This window comes from Cygnus atratus, chromosome 13 (assembly GCF_013377495.2).
Source record: "Cygnus atratus isolate AKBS03 ecotype Queensland, Australia chromosome 13, CAtr_DNAZoo_HiC_assembly, whole genome shotgun sequence".
In the NCBI taxonomy this organism is placed as follows: domain Eukaryota; kingdom Metazoa; phylum Chordata; class Aves; order Anseriformes; family Anatidae; genus Cygnus; species Cygnus atratus.
This window is the reverse complement of record NC_066374.1, coordinates 18,629,288-18,650,488: the sequence shown is the minus strand read 5'-3', so window position 1 is coordinate 18,650,488 and position 21,201 is coordinate 18,629,288. Positions and strand designations below refer to the sequence as shown.

The 21,201-nt window shown below is 34.0% G+C and overlaps 1 protein-coding gene across 1 annotated transcript in view; it reads left to right on the top strand.

Moving 5' to 3' along the window:
• LOC118245408 (connector enhancer of kinase suppressor of ras 2-like) overlaps positions 1-21,201 on the top strand; it is a 174,317-nt gene that overhangs the window by 117,754 nt on the left and 35,362 nt on the right. The window contains exons 10-14 of the mRNA XM_035541600.1: positions 3,143-3,276; positions 3,894-4,099; positions 8,533-8,623; position 8,750; positions 10,785-11,030. Of these exons, the coding sequence (XP_035397493.1) occupies positions 3,143-3,276; positions 3,894-4,099; positions 8,533-8,623; position 8,750; positions 10,785-11,030 (678 nt within the window). The remainder of the gene's footprint in view (positions 1-3,142; positions 3,277-3,893; positions 4,100-8,532; positions 8,624-8,749; positions 8,751-10,784; positions 11,031-21,201) is intronic.

The window sequence follows — 21,201 nt, the reverse complement described above, 5'->3', positions numbered from 1 at the left end:
TATATCGTATCAAGATGAAAAAAACTTAAATCTTTTAGAAAAACAGAGAGAAATATTTGCTTTCCTTTCCTTCCCTCCCCTGACATACTGTAGAAAGCAGGACCCTACAGGAATCAGGCTGTTAGCTACATTACCTAGGAAGTGACAGTCCTTTTTCTGAAGTCACAGACGTTGCATAGTCATTGACGGGAGATGTATAAAGTTCTTCTTTAGAATAGTTAGAAATAGAAGAATTTTAGAATAAATTTATTTAGAAGAAATCATGCAAACGCTTTTGTACATAGCTACATGAAGTATTGTATGTGTACTATTTACAAATATGATGAATTCTTTCACAAAATGCTAAAATGTAACTCATTTCTCATACAAAGCCATTACATAGTTTGGGAAGGAATACAGGCAGTAGGATTTCAGAACTTGAAATTCAGAGGCCTGAAATATTTGTTAGCTCAGGCTGGTATTCAGCAGAAAGTTTTAAAAATAAGTTGTTATGTTTTTTATTATTGCCTAAGGTTCTTATAGGTGTTATTAATGATTTTTTCACAATATTTATGTTAAAAAGCATACCGAGTAGTTAATTTATGAATTATTAGTGATACAGAATCTGTGAATGTAATTTTTGGTCTAACCGTAGTATTTCTGAGCTGTATATAGTTTCCCTTGACGGTTAAGTAACAGCAGACTATTAAAATAGGCTGAAGTTCTGTAACAGTTATCTTTCAGTGAGACATGTCAGTCATACCATTTTCTCATTTTGTCTCTAGTTGGCATTATGTGATAATAGAAATCTATTTTCATTTTTAAACTCAATCATGATTGTCTTCCCACTCAACACTTCTTTTATCTACAATGGCAAATAGTACTCTTGTGTTTTGTTTTTTAAAAGTAAGCACACCAGCAACTTCATTCAATGAAAGTACATTTATTGTATTTTTTATTTCTAGAAATATTTAATGAGAATATTTCTTCCTGTTACAAGTACTTGACCTGGAACATTAAACTTTTTATTATTTTGCTTGAACTATAGAATCTGCCATTTGGTGACATGACTAGCAAAACTTGTCAACAGTGACAGTTTTCTAATAATTCTTACATAACAGAAAATGCATGTTATGCCCTGAAACTTTTAAAGTAACTTCAGAATAATTCTACTTAAGTAGCTCATTTCAGATATAGAAATCTATATACATTTGGAGAGATGTTACTTTATACAATATAATTATTTATAAATTCTATAACATTATGAGAACAGATGCTTGTAGAGCAAAAGAAGGAAAATAACAAATCTGTTTAGATGAACTTGGAAATTAGGGTGCTGCCCATGTACTTTCATGTCTCAGTGAGAAATGTCTTGGGCAAGGTAACTCTTGAAACACTTCACACAAAGAAAATGTGGCAAATAAAGTTGTGTTTTGTTCTCTTAAATCTCTTCTTTTAGAGGAAATGATGAACAGTGAATCCCTTTGCTTCTTAGTGCCACTCACGATTTTTCCGTCATATTCATATATGTTTCATTGTATTCTCTTGCTCTGAGGACAAAAATTATTTACACATTAAAAAAGGTGTGTATTTCAAGTTTCAAAAGTTTATAATCCAGAAGACTTGAACACACTGTAAATGTACCAGTTCTTTTACAGCACAGCTGTAGCAATTTGCCAGTATGTGAGAAATACTCACGTATTGTGAGTAATAATATTGACATTTCTGTTTCTTAGTTGTAAGTAGAAGTATTTTTATTGTTGAACATTCAGCCTTTCTGAATAGCAGCTTGTCCAATAGGCAATTAGCTGTCTGTATCACTAGCATGAATGAATCTGTTCTGACAAAAATGCCACACTGTAGGAATTCATAGGGTGATACGCAGTTACAAAGCCCCATTTTCCCTTACCGCAGGCAATCCATGTAGAAGAGTGACGCCTGTGTATTTTCTGTGAATTCACCCATCAGGGGAATTCTGGGGATTGAGTTTATTCCTTCAAAGGAGAAAGCAGAGACTCAGTACCCCATCCTTAATCTTCATATCCCCTCAAAAGGTAAGGGATGTCCATGTTCAAGCCTATTGTTGCTGTATTAATGGGCTTTAGCAGCTTCCTGTATCTTGTCCTGCTGTTTTTTGCAGGATGCACTGGGGCCATATGTTTGTTGTTTTGAACAGCACTTTTAAATAGATACACTGTTTAATTATCCCCAATATTTGCAAAACACACTCAGGATCATAGCAATATATTTTGTTTCCAAAACAGTTTTAGTTTTTTTCCATTTGGCAAACAATTGTTTATTTCTGATGAGGGTTGAATTTACCATTTATGTTTCAATTTTATTCTAGTATTGAAGCATTGCTTAATTATTTTCAGGTTTTTCAAGCTTGCTAGCCAAAATAAGGGGAAACAGTATTCAGAATGTTAAAAGTAACTAAAAAGATAAAGAAGAGTGGAAAGGAAAGATCTAATTTTCTGGGAATTATTCATAAGAGACTTGGTATAGGTACTTTCTCTCTGAAATTGAGTTTCTGCTTGTCTGTTGGTGACGGTGATAATTTATGTTTTGACCGGTGGGAAACTGGGTATCCAACTGCAGGTAAGTTGGGGGTTTACTAGAATATGTTCTGTTTAGTCTTTTTACTATTACTGCCACTAGAAAATTGTTGAAATCGTGATTGTATACTAAATGCAGTAGTTAATGCTGTGTATAATGTACTAGGCCTTAATTTCCAGACCAGGTATGAGAAAGCCAGTCATGTATGATGCTTGTCATTGGCAGTGACTTTTTATCTATTTGTACTGATGAAAGAAACCCAAAACACTTGATCAGAGTAAGAGAGGCTTAACAGTAAAGCAGGGAAGACTATAATTTGGACCCCTATGCAGACTGATATTCTCAAGGAAAAATATCCTTTGCTGCTATTTAAAATCGCTTGTACTTGTTGAACCGCATAAAAGCATTCTCAACGTTTATCTCTAGAAGACAGAAAGCCTTGCATTTCAAAAAAGATTACAATTGGTCTTCGTAGTCTTCATCCAAAAATGGCTAATCCAAAAAGAGGTCATGATTTGTAAAATGGTGCATGTTGATCTAAGTGTTGCTTGTAGCACAGAAAACGTTAATTTGTTCTTCATGTGCTTGGGTTTTGTTTGTTTTACAGCCTGTAATTCCAACCAGTCCAACAAGCAGTTCTACAACACCAACAAGTACAATGGGCATGTCCTCCAAAATGGAGAACTCAGCACTCCAAGATGTTTACATTCTTTCTCCTATGTCAGGACTTTATGGCCCCAGGTATTTACTTCCTAATGAATGTGAAGTTTTGAAAAAAAAAAAAAAAGAAAAAAAAAAGAAAATTTACATTTTAATTTCACTAGACCAACAAAAGTGAACAAAATAAAAACAACCAAACCTATATATTTAGTAAAATTAAGCGTTAGAATTGCATTAAGCAATGTATCATTGTTTTGAGACATTTTTTACCTTTGATTTAGCTAGGTAGAGGTTGAGCAAAATCTGGTTTGGGTCCTAAACTAGAAAACCACTTAAAGAAGTCTTTACTCATTTACTTTGACTTACTCTTTTGTGACCACTTGTAGCCTATTCTCAGGCATGCATTTTTGCAACAGAAATCCTTGCCATCTCATGTTACACCAATTACTTATGCTCCGTTTCAAATACTAGAAAACTCCTGAATAGCTATGTTTATCTTGCAGTTAAAATGAAATCTAATGTTGATTTCATTAATTTATATTTGTTGAAATTGAAACACTTTTATGAAAGTTCTCGTATATAGCAATTCAATTACATGACTTTTTTCATTTGTAGTGCTTAGGTTAGATTGTTGGTACACTTTCGTTTTTTCATAAAATGCTTAATTTCCCCATGATCTTCTGGCTTACGATTTTTAGGGATGAAATTGGAATAATGTCTTGTGATGACATCAGCAAATTTGGGAAATCTGGATTGAAAGGCTCTGAGTCTCCAAGTTATTTTCTGGAACATGAAAGTGGTAAATACTACACCTTAATTGAAGGTGAAGGCCATCCTTTGGGCTCTGAGTATGAGAGAAGCAGAGCTACAGGAGTGCGGAGAAGAGAAAAAACACCCACTCATGGTAGGCTTGGTTTAACATTTTTTGATTGACTGGATTTAGAAATTGTACTGTGAATGCTACAGCGCCCCCAAATATCTGTCATTTTTTGTTAGATCATAATCTGTTGGCTCTGAATATCAGACAAAAGTTTATGTGAGGGAATAATTAATATAAATACAATCTAATGTTCAGGATCAGGATTATAGAAGTTATAAATAAATTTATTGTGCAGTTCTTACTTAAAATTTGGAATTATATTTGACTTCACAGTACTTGGATAGATAGCATCTTGATTTACCAGCTTTTATTCTGAAGCTCTTGGAGATTATTCTGGTTGCAACAGTCTAGGCTGTTATGCTTTAATGTAGGGCCTGAAAAGACATGTGGTATTAAAGTATCTATAAGATATAAGGTCTACCAAATTCAGCACTGTGTTAAATAGACATACCAGTGTATTCTCCATGTATTTGGGTGGTGTTATTTTTGAGGCAGTAAGTTATTTTTCTAAAGTTTACCGAATTTTAAGGTAAAAGATTTATTATAAAACTGTAATAACGTGATTTTGGTGGTGCAAATGGCATTTCTGTGCCTCAGAGAAAGGCATAACGGCTCCTTTTGGTCATAATGTTCTCTAAGACTAGGTTCTGTCTTCTGATCAATTTATATGTTGTCATCAGCAAGTACTTCATTCACCTACTCTGAAGCTAAAGGTTCTTTCCTTTCTCTTGTTTTGTTAAAGATATATATATATTTGGTCCTTGATAGCTTGAAAAGGGAAAATATTTCACAAGCTCAGAGTAGTAAAGAAAAATGTGTCTGTGAAGAACACAGGTAATGAAAACATGCTGCAGTTCAACAGCGATAACACCAGAGGCAGTTAATAGTGGAAGATTCAGTAACAGCTGAAATGGAACAGCTGGGGAGGGGATTTTTAAGCACTCTGGACACTGCTTCTCTTGGTCTGTCTTAAAACTGGTTTAGTCTGGTGCAGGATTTGATACCATGATGTTATTAAATGTGGGTTCCCTGCTCTTTCAATTGTTAGCACTTAGAGACTGTGGCTTTTTCTTCCTGTTCTCAGACTGAGGTGTTCTTTCCACCATAAATGTTAGAAGAGAGTGCAACTGAGAGCCACAGGTGCAAGAAGAGATTTTAAGTTAAGATGTACAAGTATGTTGTTCCGCTGTCAATAAATCTGTTTGCTGAGGTTTTCTTATTACTTTCATATGTATTTTGAATGTATTACATACATACATCTATGGCACAGTTTACTTAATCTATCTGGGTTAAGCTCTAAACTGCATTACCTTTTGGCTAAGATCAACATATGAGTGATACTTACATCATTTCACCTGCTGTTCTGGGAGGTGAGAGGGTAGATTCCAGTCTAAGAATGTGGCAGCTACAAGCATACATAAAATTATGTCAAGCTGCAGTGATTATTCACTGTAGAGTTCCCTAGCAAATGACATCCAGTTTCTTAAGTGTTGCAGTGTTCTTTTCATTTTAATAGTTTGAAAGCAATCCTGGCTTGTGCGTGGCCAGGATCATGTTTATATACATGATCATGTTTATATATATGATTGTACTTCTTCAGAATAGGGAAATTTTAACAGATTTTTGTTACAAGTAAAATATTTTTAGTAACTTGTACAGCCATATACTTGATGCTTGAAAGAGCTGGTGTTAACCAGGTTAACACCAAAGAGTAGGACTCCATCTTATGTACAGTAACATTGTCTTTATCTCCCTGATATGCAACATAGTTTTAGAATAAAATTAGAACAAAAGAGAAATATTAACAGTGATGGAAATTAGAGCCAGATGGATGTATTTGGCTTGCTTAAAATCATGCTGCATAATGATTTCAAATTTAAGACATTGGGCTATGTAACTAATCCCAATAATATGCAAGTGTCTTGTGTTTATGATGGAGAGTTCTGTGTGATTTTCCCTAGGTGACACTGAAAATCTAGAAGGAATTTGATTTACAAATCTGAGAAATACACTTTAGTTGCTTTTAAAACAACAGTTAAACCAGATTTATTTATTTTTTTAACTACAGATTACATTGATCTGATAATTAACAGATTTCCAAATCCAAATTCTGTTCTACTATATTGTACATTTTTACTTTTTGACTTTAAAATGTACATTTGAATCATGAAAGTGACTGTATGTCTCTGGAAAGACACGATTTCTGGTGGGTCTAAGAAACACGCATCTGATGCTGGAGCCGGATAGCCATGGGCTAAGTAGGAAAAATAAGAGTTCTGAAGTCTTTCATGGTTGAACAGATGCTTTCATTATTGCTAGGACTCACACAAACTGCAGCTCAAAAATTCCTGCCAGGGATTTGCCAGAATTAAAGTGATTATTACAAACCAGTTTCTGTTGCAGCTGGTGGTAAGTGGAAGAATATTGAGGAAAATGAGACCCTCAGTACTGATAATATATGCAAAATCTATGGAGGCAAATAAGCCCATTTTTTCCAAACATTTGTCAAAATTAAGTCTTTGTTTATCATGGCTGCCGTGCATTTTGTTTTTTTCCAAGGCTTATCATCTCATATTAGTCTTGACTCCAACATGCTCTGGTATTTAGAATTCTTGTGGCAATGCATATCAAATCTCCTCTGTTTGTGTTACAGGCAAAAACATCATAAATCAGTATTTTTTCTTTCAATTTCTGCTATTATACACAATGATTTTCCAGTTCTCTGATTAATATTCAAGTTGCACTGTTAAAAACAGTTTATGTATAGGCTACAGGTATTTGGGAAAGAATTTGCAATTAAAAATAATATGTAAAATGACTTTTTTTCTTTGTTCAACTTCTGTTTCCCATCCAAAATTCCTATCTTTAATGTTGATCATGCTGCGGCATCTCAGATTTGTGTGTAACAAATCTCATCAGGGTTTCAGACTTTCCTCCTCTTGAACAGAAATACTGCTAAGCTTTTTTGTTGATCTCTATTTGTTATGTGCATTTCTAGTTTCATATTGTTTTGTTGTTGCTTTTTCTTTTAATTTTAAATCTTTACTTGTCACTTATTCTTTTTTGTATTACCGAGTCTTACTTTTGTTTGATTTGTTGTTTTTTAATTATTTTTTTCTTGTCCATATTGTTCCTCTAAAACCAGTTTTTAGATTAAGAGTTGAGTAATAAATTTGTAGTTAAAGGTTGTATCGACTTTTAGGCACATAGGGAAACTACATATATATCCATACACTTAGTTATGTGCTAACTTTTGTGGCAGTAGTGAAAGTATAATATGGGAAAATCTCAGTCCTCTAGGTATATGCTATCCCCTCAGTTTTCAGAAAATCGTCTTATCCAGAAACATACTTGTCTTGTATGACTGTTTGTTCTTAAATCCTCCTGTTATTTTAGTAGCTGAAAACGTTGTTTTTGGGAGATAGATGAATTAAACCTGTATTAACTCAGGAATAACCCACAGAAAATACTTAGTCGTTCTAAGCAACCTGAAGAAATTGACAGTGAGAAAGAAACAGCTGTTGACATTTAAATTCTATAATTATCTCAGAAACAAGTCAGTGGCAAGCTACTTGAGGAATCAAGCAATTTATTATTATTATTATTTTAAAGAAGCACTATACATTTAGTCAGCTGGCATATGGGAAAAGGAATCTTTGGCTTTATGGTTCAAAAAGACCTTAACCCATAATTGAGAGGTTGTGTGTCTTTGTTTTGTGATACTAATGCACACAGACAAGGACAAAGTGCTTATGCTTTATAGTCGGTTTTGCAGTGTTCCAAGTTTAATGGCCTGCTCTCACTGTTCTGCTGATACAATAGTAGGGAATGAATAATGCACAAGAATATCTCACAACTGCAGTGCCATAGAATCACATTAATTAAAACCCTAATGACTGAATCTTTATTTTGTTGTTGTTGTTGTTGTTGTTAGCAAACTTTACTCCATCTTTTGTTTTTAAGGCAATTGATAACCTTCCTTGAAACTGTAAGATCTCCTTGTTACTCACCATGTGCTTTTCCAAATCAGATAGGTTCTACTGGTTAGCTAATAGGTATGTAATGTACCTGTAGTAATCATCTTTCTAGTTTTACTAAAGCATATTAGTCACTTTAAAAAAAAGATTATTTCTTTATTCTAAAACACCTATTTAATAAGCGAGCAAGTTTTTTTTTTTTTTTTTTCAGAAAATAGTTAAAAACTCCTTTATATTTACAAAAAATTTCACTGAAGCCAGTGGTACTTTCCTTCAGGTTGGTATAATGAAGAGGAGAATCTGGCATATGTGGTATTCAATTAATTCTGAATGCGGCTGCTTTCGTAATGTATAGGTGCTAATAAAGAGGATTGCTTTGAAGGGTTATGTCATGCCTCTAATTTACGTGCATTACTTACTCTACAGTCTTTTATTTTTAATCTTCAAAAATTTTATTTGTTCTTCTTGAATTGTTTCCAGGTGATTTAAGACCTGTTTCTATGCCTACTGACTACAGCTGGATAGGGGAGTCAAAAGAACAAAACGTGTACAAGAGGGGAAGCCGAGGTGAGTTTTTTTTTTTTTTTTTTCCTCTGCTGTTCTCCAAGATTTCTCTTTCTTTGTCACTTAAGAACCATGAAAATGTCATCACAGGGACCAAATCAAGTTTTCTTGACTGTCACAGAAAATATAAAAGGGTCTTTTTAGTATCTGGGTTGTTTGTATTTCTGAAAATTAGAGTTTGTATCAGTAGCAGTGTTTCACTTTGATTCTGGTATGGAGACAGATAAACACCAAAGGGAAAAAAAAAAAAAGACTAAAAGATTTACATATATGCTAATAGCAACGGTTCTTGATCCTTGCAGTTCTGTAAAGCAATAAATGATGTTATAAGTACAAGGTATCAATCAAACTTTTTTTTACATAGAATATTATTTCAGTCCTAAGCTTTTTGCAACTGTAAAATTAATTTCAGAAAGAGCTTGAAATATTAACACAGGATATTTTCTAATTAATGATACTTGATTATTTTTGAATTTAACTGTCTTCTTCTAGAAAGGTTCAAAGAATTTCATTTTTAAAGCAGCTTTGATTTGAACACTTTTAATTATATTGTGGAATCCACCTTTGAAACTTCAAAATCCAAGATAACCATTCTGCTGATTAAAAGCTAATTTTTAGTTAAAACTTCTTCTGTAAAGTTTGCTTAGATTAAAGAAGTCACCTTTACAAATGGCATTGTTGTGGCTGACAGCTGAACATAAATCATGAACAATGCATTGAAAAAGTCCATTCAAATTTTAACACCATGGTAGAGGAAACACATACTTATGCAAGTTATCTGTAGGAGCAAGTAACCTGTAGGAGATGAAAAGCATAGGATATCTAGAAAGATTAAGACGATATGAGAATTAGTTTATTAAACAAAATAATAATAATAAATTGAAGTAAATGTTAAACTATTAGAAGTACAGTCTCCATCTGATGTTACCAGGAGATTGATGCTTCATTCTGCTTTGTGGCTGAATAACTGGGATATATTTGAGAACACGGCTGTGGAAACATTGCAAAAGGTTTGTGGAGTTTGTCCAGCACAGGAGACACTTGCTTTTAAATGCAAAACTTTAATTGGAAATGGCACATAAAATTCTGTAAAGATGCATTGACTCAGGAATTAGGTACATAAAGATTAGAATTGTGTATGCTTATAAATTAATAAAAAGGATATGCGATATGCATATGATGTGTCCTGGAAAACATTCCCAATAATCATGCTGTGTGTTTTAAAGATTGCAAAGCATGTAAAAGTACTGTCTTTTTATTAAAAAAGAGTTGAGGATGGCATACATAATTCTATTATAACTCAACTCCACTTGCTATATGTGTAAATATCTCTAACTGAATGGGACATTAAACACGCTGTAAATCGTTTTGTGTGTTTAAGTACTGTTGAAGACTTTAATGATAATGGTAAGTTAGATGTTACTTCTGTCTGTGAGTACCAGCCCACATGTACGTTCTAAATTTGGGTGATTAAATACCACATGCAATGAAGACCAGAAGTTTTGTTTGACTTTTTTTTTTTAAAACCAAATTTAAATGTAAATGGCTCCCCTGTAAACTGTTCCATAATCCTGAATTCACAGTGTTGTTTAGCAAGTGTATCACTGAGATGAGAGAATGATTTAAAATTTGAGGAAGTATGCACCAACTGGTCTGTTGGGCAGATTTAGATTTGAATTCCTAGACTCCAAGGTTCTGTTAACAAATTAAAAATAATTTTGTTTTCAAGGTTCATTTTAATGTCTCATCTCTATCTGTTTTTGTTGGAAAAAAAAAGCAAAAAACACAAAGTATTATACATTTGCATTTCTTATTATTGTGTTCTTTTATAGTGTTGGTGGACAACTATATATTTAATAAGAGTTGTTTTTCATGGCAGTCAGTACTTTATATACGTAAAACTGAAAAATCAGCTATGCTGTATTTCCCTTTTGTTCAAGCACACTTCAGATAACATCCAGTCAAAGCAAGCTGTATGTTTCAAACATCATAGCACGCAGTTGTCGTAAACTTACATAAGATTAAAGTAAACTTGTAATAAAACAAAACGAGGTTTTCTTTTTAGCTGGTAGTAAGCTTTACGACTGTAGGAATGAAACACAGATTCTCTGTTTTGTCTTACTGATATTTCTTTTTTCTTTTTGTTCCATCCAACCACTGACTCTGAGAATTCCCTCCTGCGGTATCTGAGTGATGAGAAGATATTGGTTATCCAAGAAGAACCTCTGACACAGAAAGACAGCAAAAGGGACACAGGTCATAGGTCAAGGAAAAAGGGCAAAAATGCAAGCAGTCCAAACTACCCCATTAGTTCATCTATGTTGACATCAACTGTTAACATTAGGCTTGAACCTGGACAGCAAGATATCTTGAATTTCTCACTCCCAGAAAACAATACAGTTCCACTTTATCATGTAAGTACATAACAAAAAATGTTACTACATTTTTATTTATTATGTTATTACATGGAAAGAACATTAAAATCATTTCCTTTTAGGATTGATACAGGTACTAAGGCATATTTTGTACTTTACATTTTAATACCGTATTTTATGGTCCAAGAAATATTCTTAATGTCCCTTTAAAGATAGATTTCACATAAGAATAGTCTAGACAGATGAAAAAATGCAGGGCAAGCACCATTTGGTATCAGATGCTTTAAGTAAAGTAGTGTTGTTAATTAATCTCACCGAGTTTAGTCAAATTCAACCATATTTTTTTTCAAAGGTTCATAAGGATCTCTTGCTCTGATAATAATTATAGATTATTTTAAAATTTATTATATATCTAATTTAGTCACTGTGTCTTCTAAAAATATACTTAAGCTTAATGGAGTTACTGTTTATTTATATTGCGGTACCATGGTCACAGTCCAGTAATGTGAATTTGTTCATTCTGATAATGCAGGAAATATTCTGGAGTAAAAACTGTGGAGAAAGTATAATTCAGTGGATTATCACTAACATAGAAATAAAAAATCTCTAATAATTGTAACTGCAATAGGAACAGGCAGTTCGTGTAACTACCATGAAAAATCATTAGGTTCTCATGACTGTCAGCTGGTACAGAATTTCGCTGTATTGATTTGGATGCCCAGAAATAATGAATAGCCTTCCAGAGATCGATTTTCACTGTTCATGCTTTTATAGTGTATCTTGTCCTCTTAGAGGCCTTCTTAAGTTTTGCTCATGGCCTACAGCTTAGGAGCAGACTGTTCCATTCTCATGATGTGGAGTAGTATCTTCAAAGTGTTTGGGGCTCAAACATTAGTATCTTCGTAATTCCTCCCCGCAGTCAGTATGGAAGCTTTTCAAGGTGTATTTATTTTCTAATCATGCTGAGATTCCTGTTAGAAGTAGAATGTAAATGGCTCCCTTGTAAACAGTTCCATAACAGTTCCATAGAAGATGTAAGAGGAAAAAGCAGGACTTGTAACAAGTTTCTTCATACTCTTGCATTTGAGGCTTCTACTGAGCATTTCTCTCCCTGAGTAAAAGCTTCAGAGATGATTGTATTTGCATCAAGTGTGAGAGCTGAGTAAGGTCTGCCTAAGGGGATACATTCAGAACATAGCCTGCCATTCATCTTTGTTTCCTGCAATCTGCCAGCATTTGGTAGTCTGAAGATCAGATACTTTCCTTCTGTCTTCAGGAAAATTTAAATTTCCCTTTCCTATGCCACCAGGACTTAGTATTTTTGGAAAACGTGGAAGGTCTTTTTCCTCAGTCTCAGAGAATGTCAAGTACTTTATCAGTCAAGTTGTGTGACTGCTTAGTTGCAGGTGTTTCTTCCATCCGTAAACTCTTACACAGATTATCAGGATCACAAAGAAAAGGATTTCAAATCCAGAGTGAAAACTATTAGCTACCTTGCTAGGGTGAGTGAAAAAATCATTATGCAAGTCTGAAGAAAAAAATAAAATCATAACTGTGTAGATAAATCAACTGGTTTTCATGAGGTTTTGGAAGAGTGGTGATTGTTGACTCACCTGATTTCTGAAGAATGGGAAATGGGTCATAAAGGGTAAAGTGCTAGTTGTGCCATTTAAATAATGATAGTTGTTGGTTCAGTTCCCAGATGCGGGGCTGTTGTCACCAGTATTCTACAGACTGACATACAGTGGTGTTAATTCTTCTATTGGCAGAAGTGTTCCAAACAGCATTTGAGACAGGACTTTGCAGTCCTTCAAGAGAGAGTCAAAGGAATCAAAATATCTCAAGCACACAGTCAACTGCCTTATAAATATATAAGAGGAACTGAGTTGACAAATGTACAGGAGTTGCTGACACAGGTTTTCCGGGTTCTTGCCAGTATAGGATCATTTGTATTAATGACATCTTTCTACTTTGAATACTGAAAGAATTCTGAAAAGCAAAGCAAAAAAATGTGAAAAACAGCTAGTCAGAATGAAACTTTTAAATATCAAAGAGCATTTAATGTCATTTTGACATCAAAAAGAAAAAGAAAAATGATTTATATTTCTAGATAGAAATTTTGGTTTTAAGTAGATCATCTCATTTCCTTAAGACATATATTATATATATTTGTAAGCAAACAAATACAGCATGATGAAAGGAGAAACTGAGACATGGTGTCATTTAGCCATCGCTTTCTTCTTTAAGCAATGTATTTCTTACATAAATACATATTTAAAAGAAAAAAAAAGTTTAGATTTACCAGACACAGATATAAAAAGTTTTACAAAATTGGTAATTGCATAGCTTCGGTACTAGATTAATGCTTTGGAAGGAATGTGGATTTGGAACCTAGAATTAAAGAATTAGACTGATTTCATAAATTGAAGTGAGGATGCAGAGTTACTATATAAAATGGATATTTAGGTAGTGCAATATTGGCAGTTTGCCCAGCATATAAAGTGATCCACAAAGCCATGATGCAGTAAAATATTTCATATAAGAAACACTGCCCATTCAGTATATATTTATGATTAATTTAGTTGATAGGCAATTTCGTGATGCTTGTCACTGAATCTGACATAGAGTGAATTGCAATTAAAAATTCTGTTATAATTAATAGATTGTTTCGTAGAATATAGCTGTGCATGTATACTGATCCTTCTCTTCTGTAGCGACATTTTTAGCTTAAGCCTAAGTATTGAGACAGATCTAAATATCACAAAAGTATATACATTATAATATTGCTGAAATATATTATTGAAATAGTCTATGGACTTAAAAGAACAGAGGTGAAATATTTTGTATTTTTATAATAATAAAAATAATTTTATTTTGTTTTTGTTTTGTACTATCAGATCTCTTTCTGAAGAAAATTGATTTATCAAGTAGGACCCCTGCACAATACACCAAATATACTTGAGAAAATTTTCCTTCAGTGTTTTTCCCCATAAAAAAACAAAAGGCAAAACATCTTGAATGGAAAACACTTTCCATCTTTAAAGTGCTGTTCGGGATTTTTAAAATCTCTAGCAAATTGTAGATTTTCTGCTGCTCAGTTTCATTTTGCACCACGTGAACCAGCTTTTGTCTATACTGGAGTTCTTATTCCAGATTCAATTTGAAAATCCACAAAATGTGCAACTTCATGGTTTTAATGTCTCAAATTCAGCTTCTGAAGCTCAAATTCAGTCAAGTGGTTATTACATTAAATTCTCAGATAAACTAATGGTTGCTCATCTGGTGTTACTTGATGATTGATCTTCTGGATTATTATCTACAAAGTAACTGTGTTGGCTTTTTTTGTTGTTGTTTGGTTGTTTTTGTGGGGTTTCTTTTGGTAGCATATATTAAGAAATTGGATTATAAAATTGTTAGATCATCTAAATTTTCTGTGAATTAAAATTCAGTATGTAAAAGAGATTTAATTTTTAGTACATATTAAGATGTATTTGTGTCGTAAACCAAATAACAGCTGCTGTAGGGCACTCAGTGAGAATGCTACAGCAGTAGACCTGTTTGTTTTATTTTAAAGATAATTTGAAGCATTATATTAGTTTAGGGCTATTCATTGTTTCACAGTGATTGCTTAACTTGCTATTTATTTTCTTGCTGCTGATCACACAAGTTGGTAGTACATGCCTGTCAGCACTGAATGATGTAAACGCTATCTAATAGTTCTTGGAGCTGCAGAAGACAGCTCAACAAATGACACACAGTTTAGTGATACATGCTGAGAACTAAAATGTATGCAGGAACAATGTTTTTGTCTTTTTCTATAATGTATGCATGCTGGGATGTGCCAGATGTTCCAGATGCTTTTTTTAGATGATGATCAATTTGAGTACTACTATGATAAGTATAATAATCGAGGGAATCTGGGAGAATCATATGTATTCAGCTCCATATAACTGAAGGAGGTATTTTTCATTGCCAGTTTTGTAGGAAAAGTGCTTATATTTTATTTCTTGCTTTCTGTTACTGCAGGAAGAAAAAAAAAACACACTTAACTGTCAAGCAGAGTTTCTTCAGAGCTTTGTTTCCTTTCTGAATTACTGGATAACTTCTATCTTTTCTTTTTATTTATTTTATTCCCATCTGTAACATGGAAAACATTCTTTCCGTACCTCCTAGGTATGTTGTGCAATCACTGTGAGAATGATTATGAGAAACCTAGTAGCTCAGAGTAGATAAAATAAGTTTTTCTAGGTTCTGTAGCCTTGAACTGATTCTGTCTAGTTTTATTGATTGCAAGATAAGATTATTTTGCATCTGTACTGTACCTTAAGTGGGTACATCAAAACTTGAGCTGACAAGTATCTGGCTGTGACCTTACAGTACGAACGTCCAAAAATATATTTCTTTACAGTTCTCTTCAGACATAATTCTGTAAACGACACTCTACATTAATCTATAAACACAGCTCAAAAGAGAATATCCAGGAAAATAAGGGAAATAAATTCTGTCAGTTGGGCTGAAAAGTTTTGCCTTTAAGTTCCACTGCACTAAAGAAGTGAAATTGTCAACCGTCATTGAATCTGAATTTTTGGTACCCTTTGTATTCTATCTGTGCTCCAATGTGAAGACAGTGTGTAGAATTCCCTAAGACCAAATTTAGCTGATGTATCTGCACAATGTAAACCAGCATTTGTTTCAGAGATACTTTTTACAGTTCCAGAAGTAGCTTAGAAAAATGGTTGAGCTTTCCCCTGAAATAGTATAGTACATCTGGGTCCGAGCTCAGTATCTCCATCTGTCTCCATAGAGCAATGTGCAGTTGTGAAGCTCAGGTGAGGTACAGGCACCTCCACCGTTTGGTGTAGACCTGCCTTGGGATCCAGCCATGCAGTATTTCACAAGAGACGTCCTGAAATTTTGCTTTGAACACAACTACAGTGGTTATAACTGATATATTTGCAGTGGCCTGTGATACCTGCTTCACCAATTCTACCGTAATACAGGCTGTGTGTTACTGCTTGCTTCCAAATGGTTATGCTTCCTTTTTTGTTTTGAACTCTTTAAACTGATAATTATATTATGATGCTTCACAGCAAAACAAATATGACAGTATGTACAAACATACACCATGCTTTCATAAATAATTCTACTGTATTGGCACATATTTAAATTGTTATTCAATTGTTGTTTCTTCAAATGAGCTAAGTACTAAGTGTCAATAAAAGGTCGCAAATGAAGCATTCATTAACTTACTTTATTCTCATATGTAAACTGCAATTTGTAAAGCATTCTAGAGTCCTCTGACTCCAGAAAATCACAATAGAGCTAAAATTTACTGTATTCTATTATTCTAGAAAATGAATTTCAAGCTTATTTTTATTAATTTTTTTGTAGCCTGAAGAAATATTTCTGATTTTGTTGATACACTCTAAAGATAAATTAAGAGCCATTTGGATTGATCTGATTCAGCATTTGTTAATAAATATTAGCAACAACTGATATTACTGCTACCAGAATTGCAATATTTATCAACCAGAAGAATGCGCCAAATAGAAATATGCAACTCATCTTCCTTGTAGTACAGATTTCATCTCCTGCTGTTACTGACCAAGGGATCAGTGTGCAGAAAGCCAGCTGTAGTACTCTGAAGACAGTCCTCGTAGTCTTCCTCGCTACACACTGACTTGGGTCTTGGCCCCCATCCTTTCCCTCTTTACCTTCTCAGGAGGCTTCCTAGGGAGAGAATGAGCAAGGGGGTTGGGAGGTCGAGAGAAAGCACTGTTGGCATTATAGCAAAGCAGGTCAGTCCTCTATGGGGCAGGGGCTTGGGTAGCCTCTACCTTGAGGAATGGGAAAGACGAGAAAAAGGAAGAGAAAGGAATTGTCTGTTTTCTTGACCTGTATAACTTCTTGAAGCTGCACTGCACCCTTCCCACCTGAGCCACTTTCCTTCTTCCACTTCCCTTACCTTTCCCATAGAATCCTGTGCAGCAAAATCACTGCTGAATTGTGGGCTTTATGTAAATCTTTTTTTTAGTTTCTCTCTCTCTTTTTTTTTTTTTTATTACATGAGAAATTGTTAGTCACAGGGCAGCCTTCTTTTAGATGTTCTTTTAGAACACTTTTTAAATCTCATGCATGATCTGGAATATCTTCTCTTCCCCCTCCTTCCCCTATCCCCCCAAATGGTTGAAAGAATGCTCTGCTATTACCTACTATTCACTGACTTAATATTGATAACGTAGAAAATAATTAAAAATTCTGAGTGGATATTTTCCTTCTGTCCTTAGCTAATTTTTTCACCTGTCACAGTTTTTTCAGCTTAAAAATTGAGTATGATTTGGAATTGTACACGCATGTAGCTTGCATAAGATTATTTCCTGTGTCTATTATCTCTCCCCTCAACGAGAGTGGAAGAAAAACCTCAAAGGCAGCTTTCATTTTTAGCAGAGCATAATAATTTTGCAAGCGTTACATCTTGAATGGCTTAGGCTTCAGCTCACTGAGCTAGAGAGATAAATAAAGCCCCTGGCAGCAAGGCTACTGTTTCACTTCTGATGAAGCATAGTGTAAAGAAATGCTTAGGATAATGAATATGTGAGTTAAGGAAGCAGCCGAAGAAATATTTTTTGTCAAGCATTAAATATCTAAGTACAGGAAAACAGTATTTATAATGAAGATAAAAAAAAAAACTATTTTGCATCTGAATATATGACATATCCAGATGGAATATATTTCATTTGATCATTGCAATTAGTGACTCTCATTATCAAACTATTCTAGTCTCATTACCAACGGTTCTAGTCTCCCACTTTTAACAAGTAAACAATGACTTTTAAACATCTTTACACTCTCTGCAATTCAGAGGTTTTTCGCTTTCTGTGATTTTATATGATTTACTTAGTTATCGATTATTTATAGAACCTTCAGGTAAATAAGAGTTTCTCCAGATGGGAGAGGATCATCAGATCTGCTTGGTAGAATGTATGAGCTTTATTCACCTTCTGAATTCCGTGAGTGGAAATGGAAATAGATCCAGTGAAATTGCTGGAGCCACATAAACGTGAAGCTTACTTGAAAGAAGGCTGATAGGTGCCAGTGACCTGAATTTCACTGAATTTGTGCTTTATGGTCTGTGACAGCATAGCAAGACTTGTGCTTCATGAGCCTCCCACATGTCTACTCGTCATGAACGTGACATTTAGTAAGATGAAGTAAAGTTTTAGTTTGAGAACTAGGATAAGGCAATTTGTTCTCTACATATCAGGAGCATAACAATGTAAGAATCAACTGCTCATAAAAATGACATGCAAGTTGCTGAAAGAAGCCTGCTAAATCCTTTAGTTAATTTGATTACATTATTCAATATTTTTGAAAATTAGTGGTCATTAATGCACTATTAAAATAGTGGTGTTGAAAGAAAAGACTATTAGAAAAATACATTTTATGAGCAGAAGCATATTTCACTAATTTCTTTTTCAGTCTAATGTATATGAGTTCACAACATCCAAACAAGCGTTTGCAGTTGTACTAATGGAATCTGTTTGATCAAAAGGAATCTTGGAACACTGATCCAAGATGATCACCCATGGTATAGGTGTATTTTGTAGTGGTAGTGAAAGTTTGTAATGTAAGTGATGAAAAGAAGTAGGCCAGCAGAGTGTGAACAGGGGGAAGTATCTTAGCTTTGTCAGGGAAGGAGAGTATGGGATGAGTCCCATTTGGAGAGAAAGTGAATAAACCTTGGTTTGGAAACACTTTAATTTGGAAGCAGTGCTAGAAAAGCAAGACCTCTACCTGTTAAGAATTAGTACACTTAAACTGATGAAATTACTTTCCTAGTCACTAGAGGTAGTAACATGAGAAGGCAGAGGGACATGAGAAGAAAACCCCTGAGCCTTTTAGTATGAATAAACTTTACTTTGGTAACAATAGTATGGGTAGTACTGCTGTCAGAGTTCTTTTACTTGGTTGGCCGCACAATATATTTTACTGTGCTGTCCATGGTATTTTCAGGGATGATCGGTTCGTTCATGTTTAATAGTGTGTTAAGAGCAGCAGAAATCTGACATTTATTGTGCAGGATTTTACTGAAGCTCTTCAAACAGCTATTTTGCTATAGATGTATGCTGTTATCTCTCAGGCTCTTTCAAGAAAATTTGATGAATATTTCTGGATAGTATATTTTCATTTTTGTATGTTCTTTACGCTTTAGATTTCAGGTATACTCTAAGAAGGGTTAAGTCATTTATAGCACTCAGGTTAAACAGGAAAGCCTGTTAGAGCTCAGTTACTCTATGGGGATCTCCTATCATCACCTGAATTCCAAAAGGAATGTGGGAGAACTCCCTGCTTCTAAGCGTGAGGGCACCATTTCAATACTCTTCCTCAGTTGCCTTATTTGAATGGTCTTCCACATTGTCTGTAATAAATACTTAACTCGGTAAGGAGATCCAACTGCTGTAGCTGCTCCTACATCCTGTAGAAAACTTAGGTTTGGTCTATTGTAAGGTCTATCATAAATTTATTTATTTAATTTTATAGAGAAAGCAGGAACATGAGGGGCATCATAGGTAATTGGGATGCTAGCATGCTCTGATGATTGACACACGGACTGTCGTACTTTAAGGTTTTTTGGCTGCTTCCAGTGGCAAACCATCTACTGTCCACAGTAGAAAAGGCATGGTAAAGGGTGATAAATGATTCTTTGCATGGATACACCAGAGGAATATGTGAAGGAAGGAGGTGGAAAAATTAATGCTTGTCCCCTGAACATTTTAAAACTTTACTAGAAATCCTTATGTGTTGGAATATACGTTTTATGGTCTATGTAGTTAAATACAGAACAGGCCGGCTTAAAAATAGAACCAGCAGACTTCCTGTCTTTCACGTGTGAAGTATGCAGTTATGTTTCGTGACTGCTTGCTGAGGTCGTGTGTGATTAAATATCTTTACAGTGTACCTAAAGTAGTGATGTTAAAACACAAGCACTAGAATTCCAAAAATAAATCTGTTTCCTATTTGGTTATTCAGAAAGGATTTAAAGTCTTAAGATATTTCAAGCGTCAGTTTCTGTATTTCATGATGAGAAACTGCTTTTTTTACTGTGGGAAAATTTCTCCATCAAAAAGTTTGGTTTTAAATAATAAAAGCAGTCTGAAGACTTTATTTTTAATGCTGAATCACTCCTAAAAGACATGTTCATCTCCAAACCTTAGATGAATAACTTCAGTGTAGGAAATCAAATTATGTAAATCTAGGTAAGTATGATATTGAAGAAGGTTTTGATGACAGGTTCCTCATTGTTCTTAAAATCCTCTACAGTTTTCTTGTGATATCTATATTGCAATATTCATCCTTTACATCTAACACAGTCTAGAGCTCTCTTTCACATTTTAACATTTTTGCAAACGTTGACATGCTAACCTTTTAGCTTCCTTTCTTATTTTGAAGAGCTTTGGTTACAATGCTACAGCAGCTGAGATTATTTGCAAGTGTAGATTTAAGTTGCCTTATACATGATCTTCATTGTGAAATAACATTTAGTTTGAAATTAAAATTTTCCATTTCCTTTTCCTTAGAGTTACAGAATGACTACTGTGGTTTGCTTCTGTGTCTTTCACTGCAGTTGAAGTTACCACAACCTTGAGTGCAGCAAGGAAGTGTACTTTTTAGTCTTGCTTAATTTTATTTGTTTTTCTCTACAGAGAGCAGGGGACACAGTCAGTGGAGATACTGAAAGGTAATTACTTCTGTTAATTTTGTATTTAAATAGCTATATAATCTATCTATGAATTACATGTAATTATTGTAGAAATTTAGTTGCAATATTTGAGGAATAAATTTTCAGGTCTTAGTGAGAAAAGCATTAATACCATTTAGTAAATGACACAACTGTTTCACCTGCTAACTACGTCAAATATGAAGATAGATTACAAAGGTTGAATTTCCTTCAAAACACATCAGATGTAAAATTATTAAAAATTACGAGGGTAAAAAAATGATCCTACTACAAAGTAGCAGATGTCTCCCACCCCAGCTTTTTTTTTTTAAAATTATTTTTTCAGAATCAGTTTGAGGATGAAAATGCATGACTCACCTAATTTTTGAAATAACATGCAGAATTTTCCAATGAACACGTAATTCAGTATGTACAAAAGTTACTGTTTATAATTGTCTCATATTTGATAACTGCTAAGAATGAGGACTTAAG